Raw genomic sequence first — 17,420 nt, 5'->3', positions numbered from 1 at the left:
TGCAATGTTTGCGGCATGGCATGTACGGTTCATGCCCAAAACACCACAAGAGCTTCTTTCTCACGTTTGCCCGATCCAAAAGTCCCCAGAGAGCAATCTGGGGACTTTTTCTTCTAAAAATCTGTTTGCCTAGATACGGAAGACTATGCATTTTTCTCCGTCTAACTGCTGCTAAAGCAGCCGTCCAAATGGGATTCATAGAGGCCAATAAAGATTCCATAATGGCGACGCAGCAGTTTTCAGCCGTCAGTGGTTGGCCCGTGTCACTGGGGCGCATGTAGCATAAGGTTTGCCGCTTCATGGTGCCCCTTCTCTACTTTTGATATTTTGAGTCTCTAGTGCCTGTGCCATGAGCACGAGCTTCAGTACAATTTGATAATAAATATTTTAAAACAGAAATTCGTAATAACAATGTGTCACATTTCATTGGTCTATAGTTGCTAAAGCAGCATTTACCTTCAGCTAGCCAGCACATGTACAACACTACTTTTAGTGCAAGAGCTGCAGAACTCTCATAATTTAAAAAAGGGTGCAGCACCCACATCTGATCAGATGCCAGGGGGCACTGACAGCAAGCCAGGAAAGAATAAGAAAAGATACACAGTAGGTTACGCAGCCACAGTTATGCATGTCCTGAATTATCCTATGCCAGACGACATCTAACACAAACAACTTCTGCAACAGGCCGAACTAGACCACAACGAATATGCAGCATCAAACACGGTGAGTACCACTTTAAAGGGCAAGTCAATAATGTTCACTTGTATGTGAAAAGCTCGAAGGTCTCGTCTAGTCTGTCAATGCACTTGTTCCTGGCTCCTATCTACTTACTGAACAGTTTCTTTAGCACTACAAGCAAGTTTGAAATAGAGTAGGATGCTTCCTGCCAGAAGCTGCAACACATGCACACAAACAAGAATGTGATAAAGGAACACACCACTGGTTCATGAGGGAGCTGAAAGGCCTCCTGCTCGACGCCCACTTTAGAACCCTTGGAGCCCATCTTCTTCTTGGAGGCCAGCAGGCCGTCTCGTACGGCAAACCCAAGCTGGCGTTCTGTGTCAGCTTCGCTTAGCTGGTGCTTGCGCCGCATGTAGTTGGCCACACGGTCCAGGTTGCTCACCTGGGTCCCAGCATTGAAAGGAAAAGTATGAGCATGGCTGCATGCAGTCTTCAGGGTGACCTACATGCACAAGAGCCAGCGGTGCTCATGGTTGCCTGTCCCTGCTAGTATGGGCAAGAGAGGCTGCCCACATTAAAGGCAACCTGGACATCACTTGGCTATGCTGTTTAAACAGCAACAATGTAAAAGAAAGGAGAGCGCTGCTATAACACAAAAGTTCTGGCGTGCCTCAGAGAAGAGTATGGTTTGTTGTAGCATTTCGTATAAAAATTACACAAACAAGATGTCATTATTAATTGTCCCTATCTAAAGAGACCTTTTTTTCTACATATTTTAAAATTTCCTTTCTGGAAAGGTGTTATGCTCCTCAATTTTCCGCTAGTCCCAACTAGCCTTAGAGTAATTACACGGACAAAAAAAACACACACACACACACACACACACACAAAGAAAGTTTATATAAGATAGACAGGGGCTAGAGGAGAGAGAGACTGGAAACAATGGCCGTTTGTGGAAGCGACCGAGTGACAGTGATGGATTGTTTCATTCCTTCCTTAGGATTTTATATACAAGATTCAGGCATGGTCTGCAAGAGGCGTCTTCTATTAGAAGAGTATGTGCTCCCTATGAATCTCAACTATGCTGGACTCTGTAATGCGTGCCAAAGTGTTCACATGCAGGTGTTCTGGCATTCCGGCCCTATCATAAGGGCCATAAGTTGAACTTGGCAACTTTTTACGAGTTTCAAAAAGAGGGAGAGCCTCAGTCCTATTGACTCCTTGTCTCTTCCATAGCACACAGCATTGGAGGCCTCTGCTCAGGCTAAAGGAGCCACATACCTGCTTCTGCTGTCGTATGGAGTCGATGGCGTCCCACAGATGCTGCACTGTCTGCGGACACGACAGCCTGCGCTTGCAGGTAGCCATGTTGGGGCCCACTTCTGCAAATGACAGGAGAGGATATGAGCACATTTACACGATGTTAACCAGCAGTGCACACTATGTAGTGGCACACACAGTAAGTCAAAAGTGCAGTGTTCGACGTCAAGGCCGCACATGACAAACTTTCGATAGGGGAAATTCAAGACATTAAGGTGAGCCAGTTGGTTACAAGTATCAGGAAACATGGTTTTACTGTCCAAACTAGAAGGGACATGGTGAAATACACAGGATAAATGCCAATCCAGATATCGGCATTTGTCCTGTGTACCTTGCTTTGTCCAGTGTAAATTTTCACTGGATTACTGTTTTATAATTTTGACAGAGGAACATTATAAAGGTTTCAGAGAGTTCCGATATGCCCGAGATCTGAGATCATTAGTCTCAGTGAATTTCGCGAGATCATCACAGTGTCGACTGAGAAACAAGTGTGGAGAGGTGCAGGGCACAAGCACCTAAGGTACGAAAACCACACGGAAACACTACATTCTCATAATTGCATATACAGTACAAGGTATTGACTGTTTCATTCTTGGCTTACTGTACAGTGCTCATGGGATGAAGTGCATCACTTTAGGGCTAACTTGCATTTACTTATGTTTCTACCATCTGCAGTTCGTGTGCAACGGCACAATTTTTGCATGCACACTTACATCAAAGTCTGCATCACATTTAGCGAGCAAATGCATTTTTATATGACATGGGGTGCTTGAGCAATTGCACATATGGAGTGTACTACTTGAAGCTTCAATGTCGCATTTAATTCCGTGAGTGCTGTACAGGTCATACTTTACTATGGGCAATGGCATAAGCGGAGAGTTTTCATTTATCTGGGGGGGGGCACGCTTTCCGAACCCCATGTGAGTGTGCGTGTGTGCGCGTGTGTGTGTGCGTGCATTTGTGTGTGTGTGTCTTGCACTTGAAGAAACTTTGTGTGACCTCGAAGAATCGAGCACTGAAGTGACGATGTCATACGAGTATATACAAGACTTCATAGTAGGAGACAGTTCAATGTCACAGCCTGAATCCTCTCCGTGGTGTAATCTTCCGTCGTGTAATTGTCACATACTTGGCTATCACCAGTACTGCTTCGCCTTTCCGGTGAAGCTGCAGCTTCTCTCTCTCTCCTTTTCTTTTGGGAGTTCGAGTAGAAGCGCTGCTGCGCATGACCGCTGTTGATTCTGACTTCAAGTGAATCCAGCTTGGCCTCATTTCGGTTATTGAGTGAATTATACAGTGTTCCCCCAATTATCACGCACCAAGACTTGAAGAAAGAGCAGTTGCGTTGCTCGAAGAAAACCTAGTGCATACTGTTTCCAGTACAGGGGAGTAGCCACCAGTAATTCTTTCGTTATTGAGATTTAATTCAGTAATTGCAATTATCAAACACGAGAAGTACTGTCTTAATTTTCAGTGTCAATGAGGCATTTGTAGGCACCCTAAATTGACATCTACATGCGGTGTTTTCAGTGACATACTAATTGCATACAATTTTTTCCGACTGGCAAAGAAACCTCAAGTATGAAAAATACCATTTAGTGCGCCCCCACCCGCACGATAAAGCAGCGCCTTCAAATAAGCTGATTGAAAGCAACTGTATTGCCTTTGCAGCAGAACTGATAGTTGGGCGAGTAGCTACGAATTCATAGTAAAATATTTAGCGCGCTCGTGTGTCCTTGTCAATTGTGCACGCTAAATATTTTACTATGCATTGCATTTCGTAAATCCAAAGAGATGGCGCGTCAACTTGATAATGGTATGGAAGAAGCACCCACAGCAGGTTTCGTGGCTTCGCAGCAATTCCTTCCTCTCATTTCTACGTCACACTTATTTTCCGTCTCTCAAAGGTGACTAATCACATTGATAACAAAAGCCCCTTGATAACACGGTCGAAGTGCCGCTCTGACGATGCACAAAATGAGAAAAGCAATGTATAGGCATAGAATGTTTCAAAATCCCGGCATTGCTCACACCTCACACCGTATCAAAAGGGTGCATGCAAAGCTATATTTCGAGCCAGAAACTTGCTTCGGACCAAGGCCAAATTAAAGTGACCATTTCATTTTTCATGAAAGTGTATACGTGCTCCTAAAACAGGTTCATGCCAAAAAAATAAAAGTGAAAAAAAACAGACCGGGAAGCGACCAATGTGGAGAGAAACGGCAACACTGGTGCAAGTAAGCATACTACTTCTAAATGAGCCGAATTGGCAATCTTGCATAAAAACAGATTTAAGTGTGCCCTTATTATCTATGAATTTGTAAGTGCCGCTGAACACCAGCCAAGAGGACATGTTTGAATAGATCTCCCTTAGCAGCCACGCAGTACTGTGTCAGTTTTATCACATTTTCAGTGGCTTTCTTGATGACCAATGCCAGAATTCTACGGCAGACATCCGTTATCCTTGCCTTGAACTAATCTGGTGTCCGTCTCAATTATGTAAGCACAATCTTTCACATAACCCCAAAGAAAGAAATCGAGCGGCGAGAGGTGACCGAGCCAGCCAATTTACAGGCCTGTGCCTTCCGATCTATTGTGCATGAAAAGTCCCGTCCAGCCAGTTTTGTGCCCAGCTGCTGCTGTGTGCTGGAGCCCCATCTTGCCGATGCCACAGAAGTGGAAGACGTGACAGCGGGACTTTGCTGAGAAGCTCATCCACCACTCCTTCAAGGATTTCGTCCACATAACGCTGTTCAGTCAGTGTGTGATCGAAGTAGATTGGACTGATTGTAGCACCGGCGTAAATTCCAAACCACACATTGAGTGACCAGTGGTACTGGTGCCAATTGCGCTTTACCCACTGTAGATAGGAGTCCCTCCAATAGTGTGCATTACGCAAATTTACCTAGGCGTTTCTGCAAAAATTGGCTTCATCTGTGCACGTGATGTTGTTCAAAAAGTCCGGCAACTCATCGATTTTTGTGAGGACCCAATTCGAAAAACCTAGATGATTCTACAGATCTTCTTCTAAGGATTGGTGCTGCTTAAGGTGGTACGGGCGAAAGGTCGCCATTTGGAATCCTCCAAACTGATGACTTGGAAATCGGTACCTCGGCGGCCACATCCTGCACGCTAGCATGAGGGTTTTAGGCCATAAATGCTAGAACATCCAGGCGTAGGCTAGGAATCAAAGATGGAGTCCTCCCCGGCTATTGCTTGAAGCTGCCGGTTTGTCTCAGGTTTTCATTATTTCTGATGATAGTCGATGCGTTTGGTCTACCGCCACACTTCCATGACTGACATATATATTTGTGGCCTTCCTCTTGTTGCCATTTGCAGATACCAAGGCAAGGATCATGTTTACCTTCTGCTGATTAGAGAAACACATGGCAACTGGGACGAAACAAAATGCACCTTTAAAACTTTGCACTGATGTTGTCAATTTGCTTTTGTGGCGATAGGTCTTGTGGAAAAAAAAAAAAGACCATCCGTGCACATTATCTACGCTAAGACAAAAGCTATCACAGCTTGTTTCCAACTAACACCAAAGGCGAAATGTTACTTCGGCCGGGGTGCGGCAGATAAGGCACCAGCTTGATCACAATGTTTTTATTTATTTCCTTTATTTCGTTCTGGATAACTCGGAGGGAGCCTGTTCGAGGGCACTGTTTTACGATCAGGGTGGGAGCAGCAGTCACGTGGTATTCTCCATATTTCGTGGGGTTTATGTATCAGTCGGAAAAACAATTAGTATAGAATTAGTACAATTAGTTTATGAAAACACCACAGTAAGACATCCCTTGGATGTGCCTTTAAATGCCTCATTAACACTTTGATCATTAGGATAGTATGTCTAGAGTTAGATAATGAATCACAATTGTCTAATTAAATCTCAGCAACGAAAAAGTACCTGCAGCTACTGCACTGTACTGTAAACAATATGCACTAGGTTGTCTTCCGAGTAACTCCTCGCTCTTTTTTTTAAATCTTGGTGAATGATAGTTAATTGGGATACACTGTATATATTTATGACCTTTGCACGCAACTGACGATGTTTCCATCCCTAATAAATGTCGTAAATTATTAGAAATGTTTTTTTTTTTCCGAGTCGTTAGCATTGCTTACTGAAAAGAGAAGCAGTACTGAGACACACAACATTCACGTGCATTTCACACACCATTGATAGAAGACTGCTGGGTCACTGAAGTCTATAGGTTTCTTTCATGGTCAAAAAAGCACGCAAAGCAATTTGAAGCATGGTGAACATACAGCAACATATACATTATCTAGGTATAGGCTATCCATACCTTTAGAAATAATTATTAAGTGGCTATCTCCATCTCTTTAAAAAATATAAACTTTGTCCTGTGTGTATATCTAATATATTGCGTGTGTGCAAGTTGTTTACAGTGGAAATTTAAAACAATGCTGAAGTGAGAAAATACGGATGAGGCAGCCGCCACTAGTGCTTCTAATGTGCGTGTCCTCCTGTTGTCAGGATTTGCAGAAATATAGCGAAAGTATGAATTAAAAGCTGTGCATGCCCGCATAATGATGCAGTAAGCTATTAGCCACAATAAAATTTTAAGTGAAAAGGTCGAGCCAGGTGAAAAGTAACCTGAAATGATGTGGTTGACAAAACTCTGGCAATGACACGTTAGGTGGGGGGAGGGGGTAGGCTTCGGCATCGCCAGGGGGGGGCTCACCCTCCCCCCCCCCCCCGCTAAAGTTCGGAGGGGGCTCGGGCCCCAGAGCCCCGCCGTAGTCGACTCCTATGGGCAATGGTATTGCACAAATGCAAAGCTGAATAGTCATAATACAAATTTCAAGTTTGCTGAAGTTTCAACTTAATTTAATAGAAAAGTACGTTTTCTTTGTTACTGTATCTACACTGCACTTCTCAGACATAGTCACTTAATTGTGCCACGTACAAAAACACAGTGGATTCAACAGGACAAACTTATGGAACCTTTCGCGACGCTTGAACAAGTTACTAGAAGTAATAGATACCACTGATAAATTGCAAGTTCGAGATATTCAGTTACCCGACAGGCCAGGCCAGCACGCGGGCGCTTTACCGGGGCTTACGCTGTCGCGGGCATCGTGCAGGTAAGGGCACAGAAGTTTCTACTTCAAACAATAATAATAAAAAAAAACGTGAAGGCCAATTAGCCGTTGTTGGCGATGGGTGGGCATGCCCTATGCTTTCTCGCGAAAGGGTCCACGTCTTGCGCTCCTTTCACAAACCTTGGATCCGCATTTAAGACCGGCGCGACGTCTGAACTGAAATTTCACTACACGAACTGTCGCGTCACCTGTAGCTCTACGGCGGGCGTACGAAGGGGGCAACGGCCAGGTCTGCCCCATAGCGAACACAAGTCGGACACCAGCAGTGGAGTTTGTACGTAGGTAGTACGTATGCGGCGAAAACCACGGACCAACGTTGGCGCCTGTTGGCGCATATACATAGTACGCACGTGACGTTCTATCCGCTGCTGTCGTCTGCTTCCGCTACCTTCCGTCATCTTGGGGTACCTTATCAACAGGCGCGCGTATAGTGTACTTGAATAATTATTCTAGTACACTAAAGGCGCGCGCGTAGGTCTCTATGGGCTTGTAGGTTCCCCAACATGGCGCTGCCGTAAACCGGAAGTCGCGGAGTATCGTTGAATGAGGTACGTGCATAGTACGTATATCACTGACCGCGCTAACCGCGCTGGCTGGACCAGTTCCCCCCGCACTCTACAATAAGTATTTACGCCCTCTGGGGCGTAGCTTGTCCACAAATATTAAGATCGTCATCCGTCTTGGTTGCGTTTCCTTTTTTTATTTTTATTATTATTTTTTAATTCGGCGCACTCTTGTTTCCTGTCAAGAACGCAATGTGTCGCTCTCTGATACCACGCACGCCGCGCATGGAGGTTATTGTTAGGGGACAATTGAGATATGTCCGAAAGGGTGCAAACTTGATTTTTTAGTAAAGCAATGAAGGGGGCTAGTTGGTGAACGTTCATAGTTATATGCGCTTAGTTTTACAGAGACGATATTAAGTGAAGGACAGGAGGTGGACGTACTTGCGCTACGTACGTCCACGTCCTGGACGTCCTTCACTTAATATCGTCACTGTAAGACTAAGCGCAATATAACCATGAAACTTTATTTTATTTTATTTTGTTTTAGAGTGTATGCCATCGTTCAGCCGTCCAACGATTCGAGGTCATCATACACTAAGATTGCCACGAAGGCATCAACGACGCCGAACGGCGGCGGTCGATGAACCGACAGGCACGCAGTGCGTGTAGGCGGTCACTCGAGTCAAAGATGCGCATGCACCAATCACAATCACGGCGCGGACGCTGCGCGCTTCCTTTTCCGCAGTGGTGTGGATAGCCACCATAGTGTGGATGCGCTCTCATGCGACGTACACCTTCGGAGAAACTCGTGTTTCGCGATAGTTGCAATCGGACTGAAATGATCGCCAATTGCATCCACTTCAAAAAAAAAAAAAAGAAAGAAAGCAAAGAAAAGCGTGAAGGAAAGGAGGGAGCGCGATGAAATTGAAGCTGTGGAGTGAGTGTACAGTTGAATCGAGCGGAAGCATCGCTCCAAGGTAAAGCGCAGCCACGTCACGGTAATTTTTCGCGCCACCCGCGCTCAGCTAGCGCACGCTCTTCTGAAAAAGATAACGGGTGCGACAGCAACACAAGCGGATGCCGAATTCGCACGCTGCAGTGAAGATACAAATGAATACGCTGCAATTGACGACCGAAGTTGCGCTGGCATACCGGGATAAAATGTGCGCAGCGATTAAAGCGTACCGGGAAACAAGCACAAACGGCTCGCCACACATTGCACTGACTCCACTCCAAGGCAGAACGATGCTCTCTCAGGAGCTAGGTGTGTTGTTGCAAGAAAGGCTGAGTGCTCAAAGGTCACGTGCTCCGACGTTGCACAGCGAGGAACCACCGGAAAACCACAGGCACGCGATCAGACTATCCCCGCGTCGGCGTAAACGCTCAGACACCGAAGCAGGGCCAACCATTCGGCTTGCGACGCAAGTATGTGCAAGCCTGGGCCACGAACACGGGGAGGAACCGATGTGACACGCTGGTCGGGTCGTTGCCCAAGCAGGTATAGACGAATCGGCAGACCAGCGTCGCCGAGCTCATACGAAATCTCCTAGTGGACACGCTTGATGTGAACATAAGTCGTGGCCAGTAGGGGGTCAGGTTCAGCCTTATTTTCCGACAACACGTACTACGTGCGAAGGCAAGCAACAACTAGTTCACATAAACGGCCGGGAACGGAAACATGTGCAAGTTCTGCGGGAAAGGGTCGTTTTTTTACGAATAACTTATCAAGAAGGCCACCATTTAAGTGTCCCTACGAAATTGATTTCACACGAAATGAGCGACATTGTTTTTCGTCGCGAAAAGAAAAAAAAAAGCTCGTTTTAAATTGCCTGACAAGTTATAAATGTATGGGAGTCTACGGAAATCTCGCGCAGTCGAAAACGATTTGCGAAGAAACTACACACTAGATAAAAATATTCCTGGGGAGTTTTACACGCATCGCTTTTTCGCATTCACCGCTAAATCGCCAATGAATCCTTTATTTATTTGTTCGGGTGAATCTTTCTAGTCCACCACGGTTTTACGTTTGTCGGTAAATCGGATGGCATACACACTCACACAAACATATTACATGCGCACCGGCCTACAGTAACTGGAACACCGGCCTGCATAGGCGCCGCATGTTGACTTCCAAAAAAAAAAAAAAAAATTTTTTTTTTTTGGAGGACACGTAAGCGTCGCCTTTAAGAGCGGAACGCGAGATCGTTTAAAGATCCCTGACTGCCCCCCCCCCCCCCACACCATCTCACGCTTCCGGGCAACTGCAGCTTGTGTAATCGTAATGTTTACCGGGAAACGCTGGCGGCGAAATCTACGCACGAAGGCGAGCTTTCTGGCAGAAACGCGGCCTCTTGCGTGGGCCGATATCCTGTTATTACGGCGAATCTGCATATGGCTAGGATCTGGGCGGGGGAAATGTGCCCTCCCCCCCTAGATGTTGACAAAAACAAATCATCATGAGCGCCGATCCTGGTGATAGTGCAGAAATGGTCCAAGCTCAATGGCGCATACCCCTGTGGGCTCGGGGACCTGTAACGCGCCCTTGAATCTATTATGACGACGCGTGTCGTAACATTAGCGTATAGGCATAAAGTAAAATAATAATAATAAAAGTAAAAAGATGAGAAACAGAAGAAATTTAAAGAAAATAAAGAAATAAGGAAAAGAAAAAAAACAAGAAAGAAAGACCGAACAAACAATGCGCCGGAGCGATGAATGCTGTTGCCCAAACTAGCCATCATATCCAAACTGTGTGTGTGTAATCATGATCATACAAAAAAAGGTCGAAACAAACAACGAAGTTACGTGTTCGTGCCTTTATTCAACCAATATAAAAGTTTAAACTATCGCGTTTCACGTGCCAAAGCCCCTTTCTGGTTATGAGGCACGCCGTAGTGGGGGAGACTCCGGAAATTTCGACCATTTTGGGTCCTTTAACGTGCACCTAAATCTAAGTACACGGGTGTTTTCGCACTTCGCCCCCATCGAAATGCGGCCGCCGTGGCCGGGATTCGATCCCGCGACCTCGTGCTTAGCAGCCCAAAATCATAGCCACTCAACCAATACAGCATAACCACATTATAGAACTTAATATAGCTATCGACTAATACAGCTTCGCTGATCTTCCATCTTCACATGCCCCACCCCCCCCCCCCCATATTGGGAAGAGCTCTGAATTTTTGTTTTGTTTAACGTAAAAGACGTGCGCTGTTGTTCTTTTTTTTTCTTCATGGCACTTGTTTGTGGGCTGCCATTCTCAAAATTCCGAGGAATAACATTGTAAAGACCGTAAAACAAGGTGTGACCAACTTCAGTGGTAGAACAACTACTTCAGTGCCGTATAGAATATGCGTGGTCCGGGATGATTTTCTCGGCCGCGGACGCCGACACCGGGTTTTCGGCGACACGGGGTCCTTAACGCTGACGCGTTAATAGTGCCAGTGCGCGCACCTCTGCCGTGCGTAATCAGACAGTAAAGTATAAACCACATGCAAGCGATCTTTCGCGCGACCGACGGCGACAAGCGAAGCGATGGAGAGCGCTATCGCGTTCGCTCGTCGCCTACAAGTACGACGTACCCCTCGCGAGCGACCACGTTGAGCGACGCCTCTCCGGTGGTGCCGGTTTGACGGCAACAAACACGCGCCGAAAGTGGCGCGACGCGAAACTGGCGTGACGGCTTGCCCGATCCACCATACTTCGATCGCGCATCCGCTTATGCAAAATATCACATTAGATCCCATCAGTATTGCCAAGGTAATTTAATCGTTGAAGAACTCGTCATCCACGGCAGTAGACGGTATCAACGCCAAAGCGCTAAAAATGCTAAAACATGTGTGTAGCCTGTTTCTATCTCTCATATTCCAGGAACCACTTAACAGCGCGTCAATTCCATATGACTGGCAGGTAGGCAAGGTCATCCCAGTCTTTAAGGAAGGAAGCCGATCGTCACCGAGTAACTACCGCCCTCTTTCCATAACAAGCGTATCTTGTAAAATAATGTAACATATTTTATACTCGCATGTTAAAATCCGTCGATTCTTTTCACCCAAGTCAACACGGTTTCCGCAAAAATTATTCCTCTGACACCCAACTTGCTCTTTCTTTTTTTTTTTTTTGCACGACTTACACTTAAACCTAGATCGCAGCATCCCGACTGATACAATATTTTTTTTAGATCTCGGAAAAGCGTTCCATAAGGTCCCCCATGGTCGTCTCTTAATCAAGTTATCCCTCATCCGTGTGTTCTAAGCTTGATTCGAGGGTTCTTAACTAACCGTCAGCAGTTCGTATACGCTAGTGCAACAACTAATTAATTCAAACATCTTACTCTGTATATCTCGCGTGACTTAACTTGGACCTGTCATGTTAACCACATGATAAATTCTGCTAATCGCGCTCTAAGTTATCTACGCCGTAACCTTTTTCTCGCTCCTTCCTCAATTAAACAACTTGCTTTCCAAACATTTGTGCGCAACAAGCTCGAGTATGCCAATGCTATTTTTGACCCCCCCCCCCCCCCCCACAATAACCATATTAACGCCCTCGAATCGGTTCAGAACCGCGAAACACGATTCATTCTGTCTAATTATTCGTAAAATTCAAGCATCTCAGCACTAAAAGCCCAAATAAGCTTACCCGATCTAGCCTCAAGCCGTAGAATAGTACGTCTTAACCTTTTTAATAATTTTTTTCCATTCTTTGTCTTTTGAGAAACCGTACATAAGAAGAGCTCGTCGCATTGCCAGCACCAGTCACTCTAACATAGTGTATCCCCCACAAGCCCATACCGTGACTGTTCAGCAATCATTCTTTTTTCCTGCGCACAGAAAGAGTATGGAAAGGCCTGCCCACCGAAGCTGCCACTATCACCGACCCACTTGCATTCGAATTCACAAAACATTCAATTGTAACTTGTAGTATCTTTATTTGCCATTAACCACCCACTCTCTCATGTAATGTCTCAACAAGAGACATTTGAGAAGATTTATTTATTTATTTATTTATTTATTTATTTATTTATTTATGATGATGTATATTACCCCCTGTAATGAGCAACATAAAATATTTCTCAAAGTGTTGCAGTAGGTTCTTAGCCTTGCGCATATAAAAATTTTGTCGCTTGCTCGTTTCGAGCGACAATCGGTAGTACTCGACTGACGTACTTCCTGTTTTGGCTTCGCGCTATTGGCTAGTCGCTCACAGTAGCATTTCCGGGCGACGAGCGACGAATTGTAGATTTCCAGAAACGAGCGTTCGAGCGAGAAGAACGAGCGATCTGTTCGAGCGACGGCTCGTTTCGTCGCTCAAAGCCGTGGAAATGGAATAGCGCATAATTTTCAACGCTTCCTTCGAAATGTCTTACGATTCAAGCCTACCCCTAAGTTCTCGGGCTGCACTGTAAATGTGCTCGTTCTTGCCAATCCCCCCCGAGATGGGTATGCACCACTGTGACAAAGAGGGCATTAAATATCTGTCGTTCTTCTCCCTGCATACACTTATCCGCATCATTTTTCATCCGACAAGGATCAAGCATCAGCGACGTCTCAAAATGTGCATCCACCTGACCTGGTGGTCGCATCTCAGAATAGCTCGTGAACGGCGATGGTCCTGACGCATAAATATAAACATTGCATGAGATTATACACGTTGCATAAAATGAAAATGAAGGCATTTGTAGACTTCACATTTAGTTGTACACACTACAGCATGTCTCACGATAAGCTTCGCTTCATAATTCCTAACATGCGCGTTGGATCTCCATTTCCGACTTATTTTTCGTTGGGATGGGGGGGGGAGGAGAGAAGAGAGGGGGGCAGTGCCTACTTTAGCTACTGCAAAGTCCGGACCATTGCTGTGATGTTGAGGGACGGCGCCTCTATACCTGCGTTTGTTGTAAAGCAAGAAATTAGCAGTCGGGCGGGCCTAAATTCCTTCCTTGTATGGGCAAATTTGTTGCAGCAGTCCTCGCTGTAGGGGCGTTCATAATACATGCGAAATATAGAAAATCGACTGGGACATACAAAATTCGTTTTAAGGGTGATTTCGTTGTAGAGGCGTTCGAATGTACCTATCGCGCTCAATATGAGCTGCCATACGCGAGCCGTGGCCGCAGCTACACTCTCGAGAAAGAACTGGAGACGGTTTCGCCATTGCATAAATTCGCTTACCACCGTGCTTTACGGTATACCTGCTTTTCTTTTTTCGCGGAGGGATAATGAAAAATTATGGGGCTTTACGCTTGCCAAAACCACTTCCCGATTATGAGGCACGCCGTAGTGGAGGACTCCGGAAATTATGACCACCTGGAGTTCATTAACGTGCACCTAAATCTAAGTACACGGGTGTTTTCGCCCCCATCGAAATGCGGCCGCCGTAGCCGGGATTCGATCCCGTGACCTCGTGCTCAGCAGCCTAACACCATAGCGGCGGGTGGAGGAGGGATATACAGTGGCTCGCAGCGCAGACCCTAAGTCCTTAGCTCTTAGCGCAGCTTGCTTCGTCATGGCGCACGCTGCAATAGCTTCGCAACTACTCTTGTTTATTATTATTATTATTAGGCGCCCGTTCCTGCGGCAAACGTCGGCGTATACCAAGCGAACGCGGAGCACAGCGGGAGATGAAAGAAAGGCGATAGCGCAGAGGGAGGGTGCAGCGGAACCATGATACGGAAAGCGGAAGGGAGACGGTCTGCGCATGCGCAGAGTTGCCGGCGGCCAATGCATCCGCAGCCGCGTGGGCGATCTCATCTGCGTTTCCGAAGGTGGCATTGGGGACAGGATGCCTTGAGTTGAAGAGGGCTGCCAAGGTATATATGTACACATGGTAGCGAAGGTGCCATATATAGAAGCCCATACGTCCTACAATGGCAGCTTGATGATGATGAATTGTGGCTAGTCCCTTTGTAATGGGCGGGTTGCCTTAAAGCACCCTAGCCAGAGAAAATATATAGCTGTCTAAAAAAGGGGGTGAGGAGAAGAAAGAGGAAGAAAAGAGAAAGAGTAAAGAGGGCCGACCCCACTCTTTTGTACATAGAGCCCGACCGGCTGCGCAGACAACGACGTTGAGAAACTAGATTTCATTTGTTCCATTCAGTGTATACCCGGCAGCGCCATCTACATTTCGCGGGACCAACTTCTCAGTAAAAAAAAAATATTTAAAAATTTGCCGTTCGAGACTTGTTGCGCCCATTCGTCTACTGCGCCAGCTCACATGTCGCATACACAGAGCACACTAGAGTACAAAATGAAGCGTGAGAATATTCGCCACAACATCGCGTCACAATAAAACCTGAATACACTCATTTGTATTTATAGACCTCATTCTATAACGGCAAGCATTACATTGCTGAGATGCCCGCCGTGGTTGCTCAGTGGCTATGGTGTTAGGCTGCTGAGCACGAGGTCGCGGGATCGAATCCCGGCCACAGCGGCCGCATTTCGATGGGAGCGAAATTCGAAAACACCCCTGTAGTTAGATTTAGGTGCAAGTTAAAGAACTCCAGGTGATCACAATTTCCGGAGTCCTCCACTACGGCGTGCCTCATAATCAGAAAGTGGTTTTGGCACGTAAAACCCCATAATTAAATTATTTAAATTACACTGGTGAGCCTTGAGAGTTTTGCATGAATCCATAGCAATGGCTTCACCCACATTTTGAACTAAGTACGTATATCACGTTTCCTTGGCACCAACACACATCTGTTATTTCGGTGTTAAAAGTGAAGATAATATCAACATTACATTGAGATCATTCACGAAAACAACACTTTAATCTTCACTAGCACGGCACGCGTGCCACCTGTAGTTATTTTTATTTATGAAGACATAGCTAAAACATAATATTTAGTGAAAAGGCAGTTAAAAAGTAAAGTTACAGATCAAATCTTATAGGGTTAATACCGTATATATTGCCATTACTTTTTATGGCTACGCATAAGAGGGTTCTGAAGACATTACAGTGTTAAATACGGAAATTCCAATCTCGGCACATCTCAGCACGCATCGCCACGAGCGAACTTCAGAAATACTGCACAATTTAGTACTCATGATTATTCGCGTAAGGAAGAAAACAGCCTGTGACTTCACACTTTCTTATTCTAATCGCACTGTCTGTACTTTTGTAAGATGTTTCCATTAGTGACACATCGGATGCATAACGTTTACGAACTAGTATTTTGCCCCGCGTGATGTAGTAGCGCCAATCGCGCGGCCATAGGTCGCACCGCATTTCAGCCTCGCCTTCGAGACCATGTGAATTGACCTTGGGGCGACGTTCGTCCGCGGCGTCAGCTGCTGAGGTCAGTCCACGGTACGAGCGTGTGTGACGGGGATCGCTGCTCCTGCAAGGGGCGACGGCGAGCGGCTACAAGTATGTGACGCTCCCCCTTGGATGTTGTCCCGGCCTACTCGCGCATGCGCGCAAACGTCCGCAGCCTCTGAAAGTGCCACGCCCCGCTGTACCTACTAGCAATTGTAAATACGCCATGCTGTTAATCGCACCCACGCGTCAACCAAGCGCTGCCTCGCGATCTCCCGATTAGCGAGGCAGACGCGCCGCACTTCGCTCCGTTTCGAACGTGCCGCAAGAGACAGGTTGTCCGAGCCAGCCAATATATCACAAAATGAAAACTCGTATAGAGCTGCGCTCAATTTTGGCATCAGGAAGTATTGTAATCGTAGGTGATTTTTTTTTTCTTATCCGCGATGGAGCGATAGCTGCTCGGCAGGTCAGTGTATTATCGCTCCGCAAAATGCAGACGCCGGAAAGCAAGGGAGGGCGGTTATGTATGCGCATTGCTAAAATAGACACACGCTCTCCACTTTTTTTTCTCGAGAGCGTAGTTGCAGCGACGACTCGCGTGTTGCAGCTAATATAAGAACGCGAAACTAAAACCAAACAAAAGTATAAAACAAACTGAGTAATTATAGGATATTTAGTGTAAAAAATGCTACAGTACGAAACGCACACACAAAAAATTACGTAATCATTCCAGGAGAAGCGAAAGCGTGAGAAGAAAAGCGTAGTGCCGCGCAAGACGGGCTCTGCGGCGACGGCCGCTACGAGATGGCGCCAGTGTAGCACGCCGTCGTCCGTTCACCGATGAACCCATCGATAAGGCATGCGGCGAGCGCGTCTACCGATACCATACATGGAAGCAAAGCGTTGCATGAGCGAAGGTCTGTCTGCGGCGGCTGCCGAGAATCGCGCCAAGTCGCCGATGCGCTGCCTCTCGCGATATCCCGACAAGCGCGTCAGTCGCACCACACTTCACTCCGTTTGCAATGTGCCACATGAGACAAATATCAGCGCCAGCCATGCTACTCACAGCGTTCTCTTCCTGGTATGAACCGTGTAGCCATATAATCACAATACAAACTATTGACACGCGAAACAAAAACACTACAGAGCTGTGCTCAAATTTCGCATAATGTAGTATCGTAATCGTCGGTGGACTTTTTTTTTCTGCGAACGAACGCGCATTTGTTCTTTCATGCGTTTCAGCAGTCTTCAACACACTTCAGCTCATTCTAAAGCACTTAAGTTACTGGGATCGGAAAGAAGTAGATTTGGAAGTTGCTGAACAGTAACAAGCGTCGGGTTGGCAGCGAACGCTATACGGTGCCCCTCTCGACAAAGAAAGTGCAAACTGCTTAGGACACGAATATCGGGGCACCAATCGCGGCAACAATCGAAAGAGAAAAAAAAAGAGAATAAATAAAAATAAAACAAGACTTCCACCGAAAAAGCCATGAGGAAGCGCCCCACAACAAGGGATAACGCGAG

The 17,420-nt window shown here is 46.2% G+C and overlaps 1 protein-coding gene across 6 annotated transcripts in view; it reads right to left on the bottom strand.

The window, feature by feature from the left end:
* LOC142572267 (zinc finger MYND domain-containing protein 11) overlaps positions 1-17,420 on the bottom strand; it is a 106,133-nt gene that overhangs the window by 47,756 nt on the left and 40,957 nt on the right. For 4 of the 6 annotated variants that reach the window (XM_075681245.1, XM_075681243.1, XM_075681246.1 and 1 more), the window contains exons 2-3: positions 1,963-2,063; positions 938-1,123 (exon numbers count right to left, since the gene is read on the bottom strand). In XM_075681245.1, the coding sequence (XP_075537360.1) occupies positions 938-1,123; positions 1,963-2,049 (273 nt within the window). In that variant the 5' untranslated portion in view covers positions 2,050-2,063. Of the gene's footprint in view, positions 1-937; positions 1,124-1,962; positions 2,064-7,316; positions 7,391-17,420 lie in introns of those variants that run through there. The other 2 variants (XM_075681241.1, XM_075681244.1) reach the window with 1 other exon arrangement.

The sequence above is a fragment of the Dermacentor variabilis genome, chromosome 2, assembly GCF_050947875.1.
Source record: "Dermacentor variabilis isolate Ectoservices chromosome 2, ASM5094787v1, whole genome shotgun sequence".
Classification (NCBI taxonomy): domain Eukaryota; kingdom Metazoa; phylum Arthropoda; class Arachnida; order Ixodida; family Ixodidae; genus Dermacentor; species Dermacentor variabilis.
Note: the sequence above shows the minus strand (reverse complement) of the source record. Positions and strands in the feature narration are given on the sequence as shown.